Source organism: Artibeus jamaicensis, unplaced genomic scaffold (assembly GCF_021234435.1).
Source record: "Artibeus jamaicensis isolate MK-2021 breed Jamaican fruit bat unplaced genomic scaffold, CSHL_Jam_final contig_387, whole genome shotgun sequence".
NCBI classification, from domain to species: domain Eukaryota; kingdom Metazoa; phylum Chordata; class Mammalia; order Chiroptera; family Phyllostomidae; genus Artibeus; species Artibeus jamaicensis.
Window position 1 is genome coordinate 21,892,921 of NW_026521812.1, and position 22,326 is coordinate 21,915,246.

General features: G+C 39.3%; 1 protein-coding gene across 2 annotated transcripts in view; it reads right to left on the bottom strand.

The window, feature by feature from the left end:
- Positions 1-22,326, bottom strand: part of FIG4 (FIG4 phosphoinositide 5-phosphatase) — a 100,712-nt gene that overhangs the window by 39,666 nt on the left and 38,720 nt on the right. For both annotated transcript variants that reach the window (XM_037159019.2, XM_037159021.2), the window contains 9 exons: positions 20,384-20,517; positions 18,960-19,076; positions 16,869-16,914; positions 16,044-16,192; positions 14,451-14,617; positions 9,444-9,579; positions 5,483-5,541; positions 3,707-3,854; positions 464-547 (listed from right to left, as the gene is read on the bottom strand). In XM_037159019.2, the coding sequence (XP_037014914.2) occupies positions 464-547; positions 3,707-3,854; positions 5,483-5,541; positions 9,444-9,579; positions 14,451-14,617; positions 16,044-16,192; positions 16,869-16,914; positions 18,960-19,076; positions 20,384-20,517 (1,040 nt within the window). The remainder of the gene's footprint in view (positions 1-463; positions 548-3,706; positions 3,855-5,482; positions 5,542-9,443; positions 9,580-14,450; positions 14,618-16,043; positions 16,193-16,868; positions 16,915-18,959; positions 19,077-20,383; positions 20,518-22,326) is intronic.

Sequence of the window (22,326 nt, forward strand, 5' to 3'; positions counted from 1 at the left end):
CTGCAGTAATGCACAGAAAATCTATTAATCTCTCTCTCTGAGCATATTTGCTTTAATGTTTCCTCAGGATGCAATTAAAAGCAAATAATACAAATAAAACAAAAAATAAATACTGTGAATATAAGTTTTTACCTAAGTATTTTATGTTGAGGGGAATAGAGGATACTGAGCTACCTGTCTTTGTATCTGTGATATTCCTAATTGGAAATAATAAAATGCCCCATGTTGCTGAAACTCCCATAAATTCCAATTTCCACGTTGAACCACTTCAGTGACCCTGGTGCTAGATATCAACTCCCTGTACAGGTGCAGCGAGTGGGCTGTGCCCCAACCTATGCGACTTAAGTTGTTGGTTTCAAGTGGAGATATATTGCAAGTGCTATGTTATTTTACGTGAAGCTTTAAAATTTTCCTCTAAAATAAATAAGTAAAGTGTCACTCTATCCATATATACAAATCTTACCCCAATACTGACTTTCCAGTTTCATCTGGTTTACGCACAGTGAATGGACTTGGGTCAATGCCAACGGTCTTAGGCATAAAGTCACTGAAGAAAGGAGAAAAACATTCCATATGAATCACTGTCCATCCAGAGCATACTGGCTTCCATTCAATTCACATTTTTATACATTCCCTCTTAGCCCCCAGAGCCACACACAGGGGTGGGCGAGAGTAGGTGTACAGCTGCAAGCACACACACAGAGAGTTGATTCTGTGTTCTGAGTCAAATGCTCAGGGAGCTGAGGTGAACAGGCCCATAAAACCCCACGAGCTAACGACACTGGGTAACTTCAATGTCATCAGTCTTCACTGTGAATTTTCTTCAGGATTATGCAGCCCGGTGGTTATGAATTTAAGATTTTGTTTACTGGTACAGAGTTGATATCTGAATTACTGCTGAGATATATACTCTCTGGTTGTATATCATGATTAGTTTTCAAGTAAAATTAAACTCATAAAAACCAATGACAAGCCACTAAGCCACTCAGTTTTGTGGACAATGTTTTTACTACACTGTACCACCCAGGGAGGCTGACACAGTGATCAAACAGGCAGTGGTATAAATTAAGTATCAGTGTCTACCTCATCAGGCTAAGGTTAATTCATCGGAACCCTGCTGGAACACTTTAAATAGAAACTTTAATTTACCACCTACTAAGAGTTAAAGCTATGTCCTCACTATGCAATGCCTATGTACACAACTCCTCACTGGATGCCAAAAAGGCAACAGTCATTGGCAAGGATGCTGTTCCAAGTGTGAGTCAATGTTACATTTTGTTAAGATGAAGAAAGTAATGCTGAATCGACACAAAATGCCTCTTAAACTATTTGAAAGTGGTTTTTTTTTTTTTTGCTGCACAGTATCTTATTACATGTTATTTTTAAAAGGTGTTCCATAGTTTTTTTTAAAGGCAAATATAAAAATTTAAAATTGTTTTTTTCCTACTTATATTTTTTTCCTTTTTATTGAATTTATTGGGGTTACACTGGTTAACAAAATTATACAGGTTTCAGGCGCACAATTCCACAACACATTGTCTGTAAAGTGTATTGTGTGTCCACCTCCCCGAGTCAAGTCTCCTTCCACCACCATTTATCTCCCTTACTCCCTCATCCACCTTCCCCCCATTTGGTAACCACCACGGTGTTGTCTGTGTCCATGAGTTTTTTTCTTTTCACTCAATCCCTCCCTCCCAGCCCGCAACACCCTCCCAACAGCTGTCAGCTTGCTCTCTATCAATGAGTCTGACTCTATTTTGCTTGTTAGTTCATTTTGTTCATTAGATTCCACATGAGGAAATAATGTGGTTCTTGTTTTTCTCTGACTGGCTTCTTTCACTTAGCATAATGTTCTCCAGGCCCATCCATGCTGTTGCTCATGATAAGATTTCTGTCTCTGTTATAGATGAGTAGTATTTCATTGTGTGTTTTTAAAAATTTAAGTGATTTAATTTTTTTAACATATACAGTTGATCTTCATTATGTCGACTCTATATTTGAGAATTTGCTTACTCACTAAAATTTATCTGTAACCACAAATCAATACTCATAGCTTTCATGATCACCCCAGACACAGGCATGTGCCAAACAGTGAAGAATTAGAGGAACCCAGTGCTCATTTCCCAGCAGAGGCAAAACTCTGCTTTCTTGTTTTAGCTCCCATACTGTAAACACCTATCCTTTTCACAGTCTATTTAGTACCATGCTTTTCATATTCTTGTGCTTTTATTTTTGTGATATCACTAGCTAACACAGCTCCCAAGCTAGTGCTGAAGCAGTCTTGAGTTTCTTAGCATGAGAATGTTGTGTGTTACAGAGAAAATAAGTGTGTTACAGAAGCTTCACTCAGGCGTGAGTTACAATGCCCTTGGCTGTGTACTCAATGTTAATGAACTGACAATATTAAATAAAGTATCTTTAAACAGAAACACAGAAAACAAGGTTACATATTGAGTGGCTGATCACACACTGTGACAAGAGGCTTGTAGAAACCCGACCCTGTACTTCTTCTAGGAGCAAAGGTTCCATGTTTTCTAATTCAGTGTTTGCAGGAGCTTTATAGAGCATAACTCCTACAGTAAAGGGAATCCACTGTATATACCTGTACTTACACATATATAACCTCAGTCATCCTTTGCTGAACTGAAATATTCTGGAGATGACAATGACCTTACAGTTAAAATTGCTAAACTTTAATAACTTAGTTGAAAACCAAGCAAGTAAAAATTCCAAACTTTCTATCTAAAACTGAAATAAAATGTACTTTCTAGAAAACCATAAATGTAGAGTAATTTCTAGGAAACCATAAAATATGTTTCTACATGTACCATGTTACGCTTAGGCATTCATATATCACATTTGAAGAAAATTTAAAATACAAAAATGTAAACTGTAGTTTAAACATAATAATGGAGAAGTGATTTGCTTTGCCTCATTTTCTTACTGTAGTCTTTTTTTGGTGGGACCATTTTTCTAAAGGGTCCCACCAAAGTCTATAAGAGACACAGAAAAGTAAAATTTGTTCAAAGTTGACAGACCAGGATGGAAAGTCTGAAAACAGTGTCACATGGGTTATGAAAGAATGAAGGACATTTACTCTGAAAAAAATTAATCACACTTCTTCAAGTACCTGAAGAGCTGTCACACAGAAGAGGAACCGGACTTGACGTGTGCCCAGTAAAAATTGAAATATAATGATGGTCACCATTCATTCACCTGTTAGGCACTATATTAGCACTTGGTATCTGTGTGAATATATGTGTGGTTTCACACACACACACCCCTATCTACATGGAATGAAGGAACTGAGACTTACATAAGTTTGATAATTTTCTTAAAGTAACACAGGTAGATGGTGGCTGGTGTAAGGTTCATAGCCCAGTCTTTCGGTGCCAGACTATGCTTTTCCAGCTAATTATGTTAGCTCTCAACTCCAATGTTCAATTTTAAAAACTGAGTTTATTGCAAATGACAAACTAGGACCAATGGGAGTAAGATTTCAACTTATTAAAGGGAAGAAATAAAATCCAGTTTTCTAACAATAGAGAGGACTGTTTTCAGAAGTAGCAGGCTCCCAACCATGGGGGGTGTTCAGGGGCTGAAGCTGATAGCAGGCTTGCAGAACAGACTGCTGATAAAATAAGACACACCTGTACGAACCAGGAAAACTACAGTTCCCATCCTCACAGCAGTACTCACTACATACCGTGCTGAACTGGTCATAGCCAAGCAAAAGGTATCATCAAAACTACTCAGTTCGTATGGTCGGAAGAACTCGTTGTGGATGTCAATCTCTTCTTCACATCTGTGAAATTTCTTCACTGTCAACTTCTTTAAGTTTGCAGCACAGATAACTAAAAGAGATGCTGTCTGTTACTTTTCAAGTCCTTAGATTACATCTAGCAGTCACTTCTGGAACATCAACTGCATTCACAGAGAATGCATCGAACAAAGCTCAGCTCCTGCCTCGGTACTCACACACTGGGAAGGCACGAGAAGGGGCGCAGAATTTACAATGCAAGGCTGAGTGTGACGAGCAGGTGGCAGGGCCTTTGGGAGTCGGGATGAGAGCAGGGAGTTCTTTTAGAAGTTAAATTACTCATCTTTTAAAATTCTTTTTTGCTCTTAAATAAATACTCTCGGCCTTCTAGATAAAAATCATGTCATTATTTCACTAAAATTTCCCCTCTATTTCAAATCCTGTTCATGGCCAATGTTAGGCTGTTAAAGTCCTTTCCTTTGTTCCAGAACCACCAAAACTTCATAGCAATACAACTTATGATTTTACCCAGGATTTCAAGGTCACAAATAATTTAAAAATCAATGAATAATGTATTAAGTACTAAAAATCATTTTCAATCTTCTTACTTGGTGGCCTTTACCACCCAAGGTTGGGGTGGCTGAGTGAGGCCAGATGGAGTCTGCAGCCAGAGTACTCCGGCCTGGCAGGAGCGCTCTCTCGCAAGCTGGAAAATGAGCTCCCCCTGAGTCAGGGACATCACTGCGGGCCAGGATCAAACTCTACTTAAAACCAGGCAATGGTTTACATTAGGAAACATCACCCTGATGTATCGTGCATCTGAGAGTATTCTCCTGCCTTTCTGATATCAAAATCTAATCTAAACTTCAGTGACTAAAATGCACTTTTATATACACATTTGTAACTTTTTTTCACAGTTTAGACATAGGAAAGTTTTCACATCTCCTTGTGAATGGTCTTTCCTTCTTCCCATTCTCCCCAAACATTTAGAAATAGAATCAGTAGTAATTAAAAATGACAAACTGCCCTGGCTGTTGTGGCTCAGTGGACTGAGCACTGGCCTTCGAACCAAAATGTCACTGGCTTGGTTCCCAGTCTGGGCACATGCCTGCGTAGTGGGCCTGGACCCGAGCTGCGGGCGCAAGAGGCAGCCGATCCTGATCTCTCTCACACACTTATGTTTCTTTCCCTCTCTCTAAATATAAATAAATAAAATCTTTTTAAAAATTAAATGACAAACAAATGTATCTTCCAACTATTTAGGGGACATATCTAATAACTGTAAGACACAATATAAGACATTGGCCAACTTAGATAAAAGAAGTTTAACACAATCCCTGCTTTTTAAAAAGCTAAGATGTCATGATATCTTAGCTTATCCATTGTAACAGCAACATAGCACTGAGCAGCCATTCATTTCTTTCTCATAAAAAAATTATATGCAAAGAATTTAGTCGTTGAGCTCATTTAGGAATAAAACCAAAATACAGGGCCCGGCAGAACTAAGGTCTGCTTGAGTGCGATTGGCAGGGTAATAACATGGCTGTAATGATGTAAAGTTTTAACTTGAACACCTCACCTGAAATATCAGATGGTGTGCTTGAGTGTGATATTGTTATGTTACAGAATTACAGCTTATGATTTGGTAATAAAAAGGGGGCATTATTTGTGCCAGACCATTGTATGTTAGCATAAAAACTAAAAGAGAAACAGTACACCTACCTTCATCATACGGCAGTGGTAAATGTTTTATCACTTCTGGTGTCCACCAGTAAGTATAACTAAAAAATTAAAAAAACATAAGAGGGGTCAATTGTAAACATTAGTTCTCTACGATTCACTGGATAAAACAGGTTGTGTGGTCCACAGTAAGATGCTGCCTCATATGTCAAAGTTAATTTCTCTTTCTTTTTAAAACATGTTGTGAAGCTTTTGGCACAATAAATCTTCAACATGTTAATTCTTGTCCCAACCCCTTTCTTGTTTCAACTATGTGACAGGCCTATAAAAATGCCATAAACACATTTGTGAGTCAAGATGCTCTAATGCACTTACTTTTAGATTGAAAAAAAAGAAAAGACTTGCTTAACCTCCCCGAGGCTGTCTGAGCTGCTGTTTACTCTCCCCAGGGACTGTCACCTGGGGAGCGGGGGACCGTAACCCACATCCCACAACCAGGATTCTCTTGCATACAGTTATGAGAGTTAGATTACTCTGCTCTATGTGTGTGGGTCTGTGTGTACAGCTAATTAAAAGAGCTAGGCAAAGTCATGAAGTGAATGGATAGTCCTAAACAACAAGTTCCCTCAGAAACTAGTATGAGCCCTGTTAATCTCTACAATTACTACATGATCAGAGGCCCGTCAGAGTAAGGGAGGGAGTTGCAGTCATCTGGATTAGCACACTCATCCACCGTGAGTGGAGCATCTGAAAGAATCCTGAACTGCCTTCTCTCCAAAAAATGAATTTAATTCTAAGTTAAATTCTGAAATGGGTATTTAGGGACAAAATGCTATATCAAAGTTCATGAGAGATAGGAAAGGAAATGATGTGAAATGGTTTATCAAAATTTTCAGTAGCAGGCTTGTAGAATCATCTAACCAGCTAAATAATTTCAGTCAAGATATTCTCTCCACACATATTATGCTATTTTAAAAAGAAAATGGATGTAACACCCGCTTCCTTTTATTCCCACGAATAAGCTGCTCCAAAACTGCCTGCCTCAGTTATGTAACTCAATGTAAACAATGATTTAGTTTACACTTATAATATGCTGGCTAATTTTTACAGTAGAAAATTGTATCAAAATAGCTTCAATACCCTAAGGCAGCGATTTTCAACTGGTGTGCCACAAGAATTTTTAACACATGCAATACCTGACTATAACATCCAACATAATAATAGCGATTCAGTGTGAATGAGTCAAAATTATATCTATTTTTTTGTCAGATTGGCCCAAACTATATTTTTGGTGTGCTGCAGATGTTAGCAGTTTATTTGTATCATGATATAAAAGAGGTTCATAATTGCTATTTTAAGGTATTATAAAATTTCAGAACATCAATATTTACCTATAGTCAACAGCATCACCAAAGATGCTGTAAATATAGGTATTTTACATTCATCTCTCACGAAATAAACATAATTAATTCCAAATGTTTTGTTTATCTGCAAAAAATTCATACAGGCAGCCATTTATTTACATTAAATTTAATGTAAAATCCAGCAGTGCTTCATTGACAGGGAAAGTAAGCTCAAATATTAAGTTGGTTATTACAATAACAAATTTGAGAAACATAAACTCTGATACTTCCATATATACATATATATGTATATACATTCTTTACTTATTGATTTGAGAGAAACATCGATTTGTTGTTCCACTTATTTATGCATTCACTGGTTCTTTTTCTGTGTGTTTTTTTCCATTACCATTAAGTCCCTTTATACCCCCAGCCCCCTGCAATCACCACACTGTTGTCCATGTCCCTGAGTCTTTCTTCCTTTTTGCTCAGTCCTTCCACCCCTTAACCTGCCCATCCCCAGCTATGATCTTGCTCTCCATCTGTGAGTCTGTCCCCACTTTCATGTTAGTTCAGTTTGTTCACTAGATTCCACACATGAGTGAAATCATACAGTGTTTGTCTTTCTCTGACCAGCTTATTTCCTTAGCATAATGTTCTCCAGGTCTATACACACAGTCACCAAGATCAAAATTTTCTTCTTTTTTATGGCCAAGTAGTTTTCCAAGGTGTAAATGTTCCATAGTTATTTTATCCACTCATTTACTGATGGACACTTGGGCTGCTTCCATATCTTGGTGGTTGTAAATAACACTGCAGTGAATATAGGGGTGCTTAGGTTCTTTCAAAATAGTGTTTTGGGTTCCTTCAGATATATTCTCAGAAGAGGGATCACTGGGTCAAAAGGCAGATCCATTTTTAATTTGAAGTTACTTCCATATTTCTTTCCACAGTGGCTGCACCAGTCTGCATTCCCACCAACACTGAGAAAAGATTCCCTTTTTTCCACATCCTTGCCATCACTTGTTATTTGTTGATTTATTGATAACAGCCATTCTGACAGGTGTGAGATGATGCCTCGTGCTTTCAATTTGCATTTCTCTGATGATTAGTGATGTTGAGCATCTTTTCATTTGTCTATTGGCCACCTGTATGTCCTCTTTGGATGAGTGTCTATTTAGGTCCCATGCCCATTTTTTAATTGGGTTGTTTGGGGGTTTTTTTAGTATTGAGTTTTATAAGTTCTTTATAAATTTTGGTTATTTAGTCCTTATCAGATGTACTGGTGAGCATGTCCTCCCATCCTGTGGAGTTGTCTTTTTATTTTGTTGATGGTTTCCTTTGCTGTGCAAAAAGTTTTTAGTTTGATGTAGTCCCATTTATTTATTTTTTTTCTTTGTTTCCCTTGCCTGGGGAGATAGAGCTGATAAAATACTGCTACGAGCAATGTCCGAGATTTTGCTGCCTACGTTTTCTTCTATGATTTTTATGATTTTGGATCTACACTGGTTGATTCTTGTATATGCCCTGACCAGGAATCAAACCCGCAACCTTGGTATATTGAGACAATGCTCCTATCAACTGAGCTACTCAGCCAGGGCCACTTCCTTAATATTTTAAAGATTCCTGCAGTGACACAGAATTTGGTAATAGCTGTAACATCGGCATTTGCTGATTCACCAGTTGTTCATGGTCTGTCCATACGGTTTCACAGACTGTCAATGAAGGCTGTAGTGCTTGGGAAGCAGCATCACACAAAATAAGGGCTGGATCACACTGATGCTGGGAGAGAGGAGCACTTTGAAAGAGAAGGTGACATCTGAGCGAGTGGACCAGGCTCCAACCTCATATATGTGAACATTTTGCCCGTATGGCAAAATTTATTATACTAATACGTGACTCCTCAATTAAAAACATGAAAGAATCTTCTCATTAAATCCTCACAATAACTCTGTGTGGTATGTCCTGTCATTTACATCATGCAGACCAGGAGACAGGGTAAGTAACCAGTCCAAGGAGGTCATACAACTACAGAGATTCCAACTCAAGTCTACCTGACCCTGAGGCCTACGTTATAGGGTGTCCTATTAAAATTCCTCAGGTAAACAGTTCATTTGTTTTGAGACTATTACTATAAGTTTAACTTTCATCAAAATAACCTGTACTGGTGAATGACTTCAGAAGGCCCAAAGGAAGTGGTAGGAGGGATGGAAGCGGCATCTGCCACTAAAGCCGCTGCTCTAATTTCCTGTCTTTACTAGTGTCAGCAGGAGTCGGCTGTGCTTCATGGAGGACAGAATGCCCAAGTGATGCTGCTTTGACCCCATACTTGAAAAACCAGAGGTGGACTCCTGGAATGCTCCAGGGCTCCACATTTGTCGGGAGCACTCAGAAATGATGGTCCGTGGGGCTGTGACTTATGTTCACTAATGAAGCTCTGACACATTTTATCTTATGGAAAATGCCCAACACCAATTGTTAACAATGGTTTCCAAAACCACTCTGGGGACATCAACACTAAATTCCTCATGGCAAACATGGAAGAAGACTAACTACTTAGCCTATGTGATCATTTTTCAAAAACAAAGAAAAAATAAGTATCTGATTTTCAAAAAAAATATCAAATCTGAGTTTATATAGCAGAGTAAGAAGAAAAATACCTTCTTGTTGGTAAAAGTCTCATGGTGTTTTTATGATGCAAATAAAAATCTGTGGGGAGCTCCCAGAGATGAGGCTTCCCTTCAGTGGGATGGAAAACTCCCAGGAAGAGATTGATGGCATCCTGTCTATCAGCATCTGAAAAGCAAAAACACATATTTAGAAATTCTACCGCTGACGAATGCAACTCAGACAATGTTTCTCAGGAGGATAAGGGAACAACTGTGGTTTCACGGAATATACTGTATTTTGCCGGGTGTAATGCGCACCAACATTTTTGGCCCAGGCTTTCAGGAAAAAAATCTTTCATTTTAATTTTTTAATTCATTTATTTATTTATATTTATAAACAAAACCAATTATTGTATTCCAGGGTATTATTTTGCGTATGGATATCATTATTGCTTCCTAGAGTTATATTTTTAATGCATAAGCATAAATAAAAGAATCAAAAACATTTATATAGAGACAGAACTAGTACTACCCATGTATAATGTGCATCCTTATTTTTCCCTCAAAAATCTGGGCAAAAACTGTGCACTATACATGGCAAAATACAGTACCTTTAAAATAATAATATTTATACTTCAAGAGTCATACACACAAAATCTAAAACAGTCACAGGGATTTGAGCAGAATTCAACATTTGCTTTAAAATATTTCCTTTTTACTCCATCTCTCCCATGATGTAGAAGACAGTGCACATAACTGCGTCTTGAATTCTGACTCGTAACGCCACGGTGCCATAGTACTGAAGTAATTTTTAGAATAAATATATTTTCACTATTTGTTAGTTTCCTTGAAACAAATACATGTCCTCTTCATTTCAAAGAAAAGCAGAGACATTAGAGACAAATAAAATAACCCAGTTACCACCCATATTCTACTGCACGACGTTGAACAAATTGGTTTTGCATAGTTTCCACTTTTAATCCTTGAAAAGATATTCTCCATTTCTTTAGCAGAGAGTATGTTCACAACATTTTCTGTCCCCCCAGACCCCCCAGCTATGGACCTGGCCCATTCGCTTTTGTGTTTGATAATGAAGGCAGAGCGGGCACACAGATTAACAGCCTCATTCTAACCATTCGATCACTCCAAAATTACTGGCTGTGTAAACATATACATATACATATACATGTGTGTGTGTTTGCATATATATATATATATATATATATGCTGTATTTTTCTCTTCCTTTTCTAAAGAAATCTTGCTATAAATGACAACAAGCACTGCCACGGTCCCATGAACCCCCGCCTCTCATCTGCACCGCCTTCTCTCTAGCATCCTCATTCTTTCCCCCTCATTTCCTTCTTTCCATCCTTGTCTCGGAGCCCTGTGTATTCAAGTTTGGGACAGACAGCCACAATATAAATAATAACCTCTTTCTGAGAATGAGTACGGAACTCAAAAGCACAGTAGTAATGACTGCTTTTGAAATAAGATAACATTATGATGAAATCAATTTTCTCCCAACAGTAACTGTAAACATGGATATATCTGAAAATAGCAACATCATTCTCATTGGGCTACTTGGTCATTTCAGCAAAAATAATATATGAAATATACATCAAATATGTATTTGAGCTACTAGTATTTTAACAGGAAGCATCCCATTAAAACAGCACTTACCTCTCAGGCTAACACACAGTATATAAAAGGCATGTGTTTATATGCTGAATATATTTGGGGCCTTTTGTCATTTGTGGGGAGAAAATATCAAATATTAAATGATACAGACATTATCGTCCCCTCTTTACACAATATAAAAGTAAATACACTGCCTTCATAGTAATCACATTCTTTATGCTTCCTGAACAGCTGTAATGGCCCTTCCTAATTCATCTATGCAGTACCTCAAAATATCCCTGTTTTATCTAGAGAAGCTTTCCATTTTTCAGCCATGTTTTCAAAGAGTTTCTTTCATCCTATAAACCTAATAGCAGCTTCCTTTAATTTAAGCAAATATGACAAAATGTAGGATGAGAAAAAGAACCAAATAAAAGATATTCTTTCAAAGGATCACAATAAAGACCTCTCGACTGCACTGCTGTTGTTATAACTTAAAATATATCTATGGAGGCAACGCTCACTCACGAAGCTTGGACTACCATGCCAGCCCTCATGAATCTGAGGACTTTTTCCTGGCTACGTTTCTCAGCAAACAAGACAATCAGCCTCAGGAAGACAGTAGGACTTTGGATATGGACAAAAGCTTAAAACAGGTAGGTTCTCTGCAGGTCAAAAGGATTGCGTATTTTTGTACTCAATCATGTTTTAAAGGAAAAAATAATTTGTATCACTTAACCTCCATTCAAACAGCTAAACATTAACCAGTTTTATTATGCACTGCATTCAAATAGATCAGGCTTGAATATAACAATTCTTTTTATTCAGCCAAAAACTTTATTTTGGAGCTAAGTATTATAATACAGTAATATCAAAGTTTGTGTGTGATAAAAGTGGTCTCTGAAATCAGCAATGGAAAGAAACATTATTCAACTGTGATAATAGATGTTGAAAGGCTGAGCAAGATAGAGACAGGAAAGCGACCACTGGGATTTGGCACTGTCGAGACTGTCGGTGACTCGGACAAGGCACAGTTTCGGTGGCATGATGGGGCGCATGCCCAGCGAAGCGGATGGAGAAATGGGATATGAAAGAGGAAACAGGCGTGCAGCTAGCTCTTCCGAGAGGTTCTGCTTATGCAGAGAAACAGGATGGAGAATTGAGGACAGAAGGAAAGGTTAGATGGAATCCACTCCAGTGTGCTTCTGTGCTAACGGAACGGAGGCATTAAAGAGGGAGACGTGACATACAGGGACCACAGGAAAAACGATGGGATTCAGAGCACAGTAGGGTTTAACGTGGGGCAGGGGCACTCCAACCACTCTTATAGAATACAAGGGAGAGAGTATGTGTGCAGCTACGGACAGGCTCTGCCCGCATACTCTTCATCTTGTTTGGTGATGAGATGAAGACGGAGGTCACAATGATTCATTTTCTTAACAAAGTATGAAGCAAGGTCATCAGCTGAAACGGGGGGCTGCAGGTTTAGAGAGAGAGGTCAGGTGTGAAATGGTCACTTTGGAGAGTGGGAGAATGAACACACTAGGACAATGCAGTGTGTCTGTCAGGCTGGTTTGAGCATCCTTTGGAGAACTGCAGTCTCAGTTTAAACAGCATAGTAAGTTACAACTTTTAAAAAACATTTTTTACTCAAAATAAAAGACTTTGATTTTTAAGTCCCTACACCCAGTTCAAGGAACCATGCATTAAGAAAAACATCTAAATAGTCTTAAGGTCTATAGTGGACTCTGTGGTTTTCATTGTATTGATACAGAGTTCCTCTGGTGTGGGTGAGAGCCATGATTTCATTTCTGAGCATTGAGATATGGCAAGTGGAATGGATATTCCAAAGATTATGTTATGTTCTAAGACTGTCTTGCTAGCAGACTCATTCTAGAGACTCTTGCCTCTGCTGGCTGTGAAGAATCAGGCTGCTCTGAGTCCTACAGCACAAGGAACTGCAAGGAACTGAATTCCACCAACAAACACTTGAGTGGAAAGTGACCCCTTCCCTAGTCAGACCTCCAAATGAGGCCACAGCCTGGATGACATCTTGACCACAACTTGGTGTCCACTTTGCAGAGACCTCCAGCTAAGGTGTGCCTGGAATTCTGACCCATAGAAATATTGAGATAATAAATGCATGTTGTTTAAGGTGCTAAGTTTTTAGTAACTTGTTACACAGCATAGAAAACTAATAGATTTAAGCAGTAGTGTAGCCAACTGGCTTTGTATTTTCTCTGGGCATGAAAAATGTTGAAAGATGACCCTTTTGTGGATGCTTTCACACCTGCTTCGGAGGTTCTCATTGTCACTGGGGACTGGTGCAGTTCCTCTGCTGTGGGCGCACGTACTTTTTGTGTCAGTTTCCTGCAGCTCCTTCCTTAGGAATCCAGCGATCATCTCCTGGTTCTTACTGCTAGGTTCCCTCTGACCAGGGCTTAGGCCAACCCCACGCCATCACCCTCCTCCATGAGCCTAATCTGGTCACCAGGAAAGCCTCCAGGACCTTTTGGCCCAACCAACTCTGGGAAGGCAGGCCCTTTCTAACATGGCAGCCTTCTCTTCAGCCCATCCCTCTGCTCCAGCTTCTCTATACAGCAGTCTGAAGCCAGCAGCTCCACGGGGTCTCTCCAACTGTGGGCCACTCCATCAAGCTGGCCGAGTCCACCTGAAGCTCTCTCTAGCTTTGAGGTGAAGGAGTGGGGTGGTGACAGTCACTGCACAGCCATAGTGCTCTTCAAAGAATGTCTTTGCAAATCTTCTTCTTTATATTCTGTAAACTTCTTTCTCCTTGATCTGGTTCAAGAGCCAGAGACTCACAGACTCAGTCACTGTACATGCTTCTGTGAATTCTGTGCATGGGGACTTGCCTCTCAATCACTCTGCTCTGTGACATATGCTGTGTTGGAAATCCCATCAGAATGGAGGCAGGAAAAGTGCCATTGGAACAACCTGTTGCTTTCAGTATTCACAAGTCATCAAACAAGAAAATGACTCAGCGTTAATGTTACCATGCATTCCTGGCTGACATTTAAAAAAATCAGTGATCAGTGATACTTACATTCTTAGACAATTGTCAAGACTCTGAATCCCATTTTAAAAATAATGATTCAACACCCTCAAACATTTATCTATGCATCACAAGCAGAAATACAGAGACAGAAGGCAAGGAATCAAAGTATTTTGCATTGTGTAAAAGTTCCAACTGGGGGTGGCAAAGTGCAAACAGGCCTTATTTAAAATACAACGTGTACTCATGCATTTAGTGAACAAATGTTTGTTGAGCACTTTCTAAGTGACAGATTCTATTTTATTTAAATTTCTTAAACATTTAATTTTGAATTTTACTAGCCAAGTAGTTAAAAGAAAAACATGTGCTTAAGAAGAAAAATGCACATTGGGATAAGTCTTGGAAATGGCTAGTACTCCAGAATTACCTGAAAAAGCATTGCTGTAATATCTAGACAGTGTCTGCATGATATCTTTTGAGTGCTGGGTCCATGGCGCTATCTTTCTGTAAGTTTTTACACGATGAACAAGTTGAGAACCCCCATACTGAAGAGACAGGGTGTCCCCATGATCTTCATAGAGTTCCTCAAATAACCTAAGCAAAAAAATCCAAATATTAAACAATTTTAGAAAAAGTATTAAACGTTATTCACTTAGCCACAGACTCAAAACAAGTCTTTTACTTTATAAATTCTCTGAGCCGTTCCTTTCAAGTAGATTCTTCAACATCTTGAAGATAAGTACAAATGCTAAATATTTTATATTTTACAGTAACAGTCTAATGAGCAACAAAGTCACAGAAAAAAAGTAAAGAGACAGCAGGGGCACTAAAAATGTAACCCAACAAAATCAGACCAGTTGGTTCCAAACTTATTAGAAGATGTCTAACTTGCCCTGACTGGTGTGACCCAGTTGGTTGGGCTCCCGCAAAGCAAAAGGTCGCTGATTCGATTCCCAGTCAAGGCACTCGCCTGCCTGGCAGGTTTGGTCCTGGTCAGAGCACATGTACAAGGCAACCAATCGATGTTTCTCACATCGGTGTTCCTTTTTTTCTTTAAAAATTTTTATTTATTTATTTTTAGAGAGAGGGGAAGGGAAGGAGAAATAGAGGGAGAGAAACATCAATGTGTGGTTGCCTCTCACATGCCCCCTCCTGGGGACCAGGCCTGCAAGCCAGACATGTGCTCTGACTGGGAATCGAACTGGCAATGCTTTGGTTCGCAGGCCAGTGCTCAATCCACTGAGGTACACCGGCCAGGCCAATGTTTCTCCCTCTCTTTTCCCCTCCCTTCCTTTCTTTAAAAATAAAAAAAATAAAAAAAGTATGCCTAACTTTCTGCAGCCTGCCTGATCACTTTATCTTCCATGGCAGACTTTTCCTTTCTCTCTGAATTGCCTTGAGAAAAGAAGGACACCCTTTGATCACAGACAGATAAACCATATTCTTTCCTGGAAATACTCGTTTGAAACTTGTGTTCCTTCAAGTGCCCGTTAAAGACCTTCAGTGCTGTGATATCTGTGGATCCGGCTACTTGTAAGCTGATCACTTCTCCTGACAGCCTTTCTGCCAATCTCAGATGACAAGTAAGAGCTATCACTGTATTTTCAAGAAACCGAACTTCATACAATGCCATGGATCCAATGGACAGGGAAGAAACCAGTCCTTAATGAAAAATCAATCTTTTATATGTCTTCCATTTTTAATTCAGAATGTACAAAGGCACATTATTATTTTTTCATAATGTAGCCTGGACTTGTTTTTTTTTTTAAACCCACTATTTTAGATTTATTTAGCGCACTTTGGAACTTTCTAAAGAACACAGTGTTTATTGATAATTAATACAAAAACTCATAGCAATATACAAGTATTTAACAGAAATATTTATTACAGAATTTGCATAATTAGCAACATAATTTTTGAGAACCTAAAAGTACAAACGAGTTCATAAAAGTCCTTATTACTAATCAGATTTTTGCTTTCTGTCATTACCAGCATTCGAAAGGCAGAAAAGAAGGCTTACCTGACTGCATCTGTATCAAACTGCAGATTAGGCTTGTCGATCAATCCCAAGGAGTACAGCTGGTAAGCCAGGGCACATTTTCCCACCATGAACTGCGCTGTGTTGGTGCGATCTAAACAGTCCACACAGTTGGTTCGAAGAACACCAGTCTAAAGAGAGACACCTTAAGACTTTCAATTGTTATTCGGTCACCAAAACAACTTCCATCCTACTTAGATTTCCTTTCCTTAAAAAGTGGAAGAAAAGCTATAAGTAGGGTATTATTCCCAAACAAGTAACGAACACTTCTTAGCTCCTCGAAGGGCACAGCGGCCGCTCACTTACTGCTGCAACAGCATCATTACACCTTCTAGTTTGTATTTGAACTTTCTTCTTTAGTTCAACAAGATGAAACACATAACACTTTCCACACGTACCAATTACTAAAACACATGCTTTTTTCCCTGATGTGCCTCCTTTACTGTACAAACCAAATATTCAGGAGTTGAGGTTGTATCATTCTTAAAGCATAATTAGTACATACAGTGATCATACCTGGCTCATTTTCCAAAGTCATTCTAACTCACTCTTTCTACATTTCTGTTTATGTTTCTACTTCCAATAATGAAATGTATAATATATTTTAAAAATCTGTGGATCATTTTTACTTTAGCTGCACATCCTGTAGGACTTAGACTCCAGCAGTAAGGCTTTTAAAAATTACTCCCAAATGACTAATAATTCTGCATTAAACAAGAAGTGTAACTCTCAATGATTGCATTCAGAAAACATCATCTCCTGTGCATTCTATTCACTATTAATATAATAATATAATGTCATCTATACCTGCAGGCGACCAGTGGCAATCACACATCCTCCTAGTTCATTCCACCTGTTTAAAAATACATGCTTTTAAAAAAATGTTTTGATAACATAATCTGTATTCATTTTTGCCACTAGATCTCTATTAAGAATCAAATGAACAGAGCTACGTGCACCAATATAATCAGCTGATTCTGCTTACTTTCATCCTCTTGGGTAGGTTAATACGCAGACAACTGGGATGGAAGGCTAGCCATGCTCTCCTCAAAGAAAGCCCAGGAAAGGGGTGTCTGACCTTGTCCCAGGGCCCCACACGCTGGCATTCTGTCTCCCACGTTCAACTGAAACCTCTCTTGCTTAAATTTAAGCCGAATTTTTGCTTGGTTTCTACAGAGATAAGTAGTAATTACAGAATACCTTTCTATTAAAATCTTCCAAGCCTTATCCTTCTCTCCTCAGTATTAGGATGCTCTACCTCCTCGGCTTTTCTGGCTGTTTTTGCAGGCTTCCTTATTATTCTCCTTCCTATGTTCTTCTCCATGTGCTAATGACTGCACGGGGACATGTTCTAAGCACTCTATAATGATATTAATATTTGTTTTTACTATTTGAAAAAAGATGCAGTGCAGAAAAGAGTTCTCAGGCCTCCCTGCTACCCTCAGAAAGACCGGCTTACAAGGCTGCCTGCTGGCCAGCATCTGACCACTTGGGTTCTCACGATCCCAGAACAGACGAGTGGCTCACTGAGTCTAAACTGTTTGTAGAAACAATATGGTTTTGCTGCATATCCCCTTTCCTCCTGGGAGTCTGGAATTTTGGTACGTGCCAAGCAGACTCCCTACAGGACCAGCCTCCAATTTAAAAAATAAAACCAAACCCTGGCACTGGGTGTCCAATAATCTGTCCTAGCTGGCAACATCTCACACATGCTGTCATAACAAGTGGCTGGGGAATCACGGGCGTTCTGTGTGACTCCACTGAGGGGACTCTGGGCGCTTGCGTCTGATTCCCTCCAGGCTTTGCCCAGGTGCCTTTTCACTTTGCTGGTTTTGTTCTGTATCCTTTGACCGTAAAAAATCACAGCTGTGAGTATAATATGCCGTGTCCTCTGAGTTCTCCTAGTGAATTGCCGTGTCTAGTAGTGGTCTTAGAAGCTCCCCATGACAGGAGCCAAAAAATTCAAACTCCAGAAAAGGACCTAACATATACATGTGTATGTCTCTAAAGATATACACACAATTAGTCGGTTGTTTTTCTGCACTTTTTACCATTATAATTAACTTTCTTAACTGAAAATGAAGTGCTCAAAATATATAATACTGGTTCCTTAAAAGTAAATAAAACATGGATCCTTGATCTGAACAAGCTGAGAAAATATTTTGGTACATAATGGTAATGAATAAAGATTTGTGAGCAAATAACTAACTATAGTACGATGATAAGTATTATTTGTATTAAAATGGTCTCAAATATCTTCCCTTTCAAAGGTGATTTTAGTTCGGGGAAAAGCTCGAATTTGCAGGGCACTAAATCTGGGCGGTAGGGGGCTCAGTCGCTTGGGTTACTTGATGTTTCACCAAAAACTCTGCATGAGATGTGATGCATAAGTGGGCATACTGTTGAGATGAAGTTGTCAATCACCAGTTGCCCACAACTGCGGCCTTCTAAATCCAAACAATTTCCCCAGAGGAATGTTCAAGCTTATTGCAAAATCTGACCCAGATTCGTTGCTCTACTCACTCAGTCATTTTGAATGCAATGGCCACACAGTACACCTGGTCACTCAACAGCATCTACCGCCCCCACTAACAGGTACAGTGAAGTCATCATTGTTCACACATTTATATTCCAGTCCTCTCTTCTGGGATGTGAAGTTACACTGATGTTGTGCAAACTGTTCTCATTATATTAACAACGGCTGGACTTTTTCTGGACAGACCTTATATAACCACCTGAGGAAATCTGATGCCCACAGTGAATGTTCATTATGTGCTGCTTTCCTCCCCAAAGGAATAAATCCATCCATCTTCCAAATTAAGATGAGTACTCTGCTCATATTTAGAATAACTTTATCCATAGACCAAAATTCTTCAAGTTTTTAAATATCGTACATACTTTTCATCTGGCCGCAAAATGCTACAGTAAGAATCAGGACGGTTTACAAAGAAGCCTGTTTTCTTCACCACACTCTCCGCAATCACGTTCAGTCGATCAAGAACGTTACACAGTTTGCTGGGGAGGGGAGGAAGATGAGAAAGGTGAGGACCCAAGTTTTAATACCTATTTATCCCAATATCTAACACAAATAAAGTTTATAGAAGTGATATTCAGGGATTTAATTTTAGAAACCTCTGGTGTATACTCAATAGGGACACGGTAGCAATTTCTAGAATATAATTTATACTCAATAAGTAATGAGATTTGGTGCAAAAAGACAGTAAGGGCCTATAATTTATTTTTTATTTTTTTAAAGATTTTATTTATTTATCTTTAGAGTGGAAGGGAAGGAGAGAGGGAGAGAAATATCAATGTATGGTTGCCTCTTGTGTGTCCCCTGCTGGGAACTGGCCTGCAACCCAGGCACGTGCCCTGACTGGGAATCGAACCACAATACTTTGGTTTGCAGGCCGATGCTCAATCCACTGAGCTACACCAGCCAGGGCAAGGGCCTGTAATTTAATATCAACTATTGGCAAGCCTTACTCTTGGACATTACATGCCTGCAAGGGCTTTTTCCAAAGCCTTTCACCCCTCAAGAGTCAAGTCAAGTCAACATGCATTTGCAAAATGACTGTGAAGAGAGCACAATGCATAGTACAGGTGGCAGTGAAGAAAACATTGTGTATGTGTGTGTCCCTCGTTACATAAAATGATTTTGAAAAAGGTACAATGAGTTTAGTGCAAAACAATACAGTAACATTTTTAAAAAGACCTCAAAATAAACCTACTGTTTGCATGATGCCTAGTAGACAAGTAAAAAGACAATGCAGCATTAATGAAAGAAAGCTCCTTGTAGATGTTCTCAATCAGACTGTGACAAGTAAAAGAGGTGGGAAAGCATGCTTGGGAGAAGTGGAGGAAAGGAGGGGTGACGACCAGGACAAAGAATGGATTCAGTTGCCACACTGGGGGCAGAGCATGAAGTCCCCTTTTTCAGTAACAGGACAGATCTGGGAGCAAAAAAGTTATTAAATGTTGGAACCAACCAGGCGATGGGGCTTTAACATTCACCTAGGAGTTTGGATTTACCAGGCAGGGAGCACAGAATAGGAAAAAGTGGAATGAAGGCCTTTAAGGAAAAGGAGTGGAGTAGAGATGTTCTGAAATGACGGGCTACTTCAAAAAGAACTTGCAAGAGGCATAAAAAGTGGGCAAAAAAAGAGTTGGCCTATTAATTTAAGCACTCAACAGCCTGTTAGCAGTTTCATGAAAGAAATCAGAAGAGTAACTTACTTTACCATAGAGATCAGCTTTCTGCTATTTCACATCACAAAAAAGGAACACATATTAAGCAACCAGACTTATTAATATGTACTCACCTTTTTGTGTACTTGGCCATGTCCCAAGGAATGTAAATAATAGTGTGCTCAGGAGGGAGAAACTGGTTAAGGTATGTCACCGCAGCTACAAGCTCTTCACTCAGAATTCTCTCATGCTTTCTTTTCTCTCGTTCCTTTATCAAAAATCAAACATTTTCATTGTTCTAATTACTTTAAAACAAAGGAACAGATTTTTAACGTTTTTACTTTTCAGCCAAGACAAAAAGTCCATCTTAAATGTACTGAAATAAAACCTACCTATGAAAATTAAAGTAATTAATATAAGTGCAAAGAAATAAACACTTCATTGAATTTAAGTCAACAGATAATGAGTGTAAAGACTCCGGGAGATCATATTTCTTCCTAGTAACATCCTGCAGCCCCAAGAAGCCCAGCTCACCCTCCACAGCCTCGGCCCACACCCTCCACACCCTATTTTTGCAGAATAGAATCCCCAAGGACCAGAAGAACAGAACTCCCAAACTCCAGCCATCTAAGGACCCCACACTGGCAAAGAGAGAGAGCTTTCGCAGCCTATACATGGTTTTAAATTTGATTCACAAAATACCTGGTGAGGCAGCCAAGGCAGGTACATTTTTCCTTTTTACACTGTGGTTAGATGAACTGAGAGTAAGAGGTGTTCATGACACTAACCATTACTTTCCACCTCCTGCCTGCGTTACCTCCTTAGATATTACACTGCCGCCCACCCAGGAGGGGCTTGTGCATTGCTGTACAGCTCTGTGGCTGGAGAGCTGGCTCTAGCCCTTACGAGCCATGCAGCCTAGGGCAAGGTTCTCAGCTTGCCTAGGCCTCCACTTCTTCATCTATACAATGGGGTAACCAGCACATCTCCGTTACAGCATTTGTGTGAGGTGATAATTAACATCTGGAACACGGTCAGTATTAATAAAACTTAACCATTTTTATTGTTATCCTGATAGGTCTTCACTTAGAAACAAGCAAACAAATCGAACAGGTAATTCGGCATCAGTGACACTGACGTGGCCCCTGAGGCATGGAAACAAGTCTATGCTGTTCTCCATCGTGGCGATTACTTCTCAGTTCCATGAACTTAGTTAGATAACCACTGTGGAATCAGAAAAAGGTGTCTCTTTTGTATAGTGAAATAAATCATATGAGAAAATAGTTGATTAAAAACCATGTTATATCAGTTTAGGATAAACATAGATTTAGCTTATTTTTACATCTGAGAAAATTAAATTATATATCTGAAAATTTTCTCAAAAGCTTTTTAAATCAACTAGGAAAACCAAAACTTTTTGAAATTCTTATATCAAACCTGACATTTTAGCTCTGACCTGTGTGGCTGGACATCGTCCCACAAAGCGAAAGGTCGCCAGTTTGATTCCCTGTCAGAGCACATGCCCAGGCTGTGGGCTTGGTCCCTGGAGGGGGCGTAAGAGAGGCGACCAATTGATGTTTCTCTCCATCTCTTCCTCCCTCCATTCCTCTCTCTCTCTCTCTCTAAAAAATTTTTAAAATCTGACATTTTATGAGATGGAGAAAAAAGATAATCAACCTTTGATCATCTCTAAACAAAGAATCTGCTTCATGCATTGTCTGTCCATAGGGAATTAATGTTAGTGGATTGATTAGCCAACCTTCTTAGGGTCACAGACCTCTCTAACGACCAAATGAAAACTTCACATATGCAAGCGATTCTGCATATCAGTTCTAAGGGGTCAGAGACCCCTTCTAACGGCCACCCGTGGCCCCAGATTAAAAACCTCTGATGTACAGTTATGCTTCGTTCCAGGTGGACTTTCTCTGATCCCAGAAGCAGCACTGAAGGCATAGGAATAGATGGGAAATGCCTGTCAACCAGCACCTCAAACTTCCGCAGTCATGGTGTGGGGGCTGGGGGTGGAGGGTTCATGACACAGGGTAAAAGGAAAAGAAGCCAAGGAAAGTACTCCACT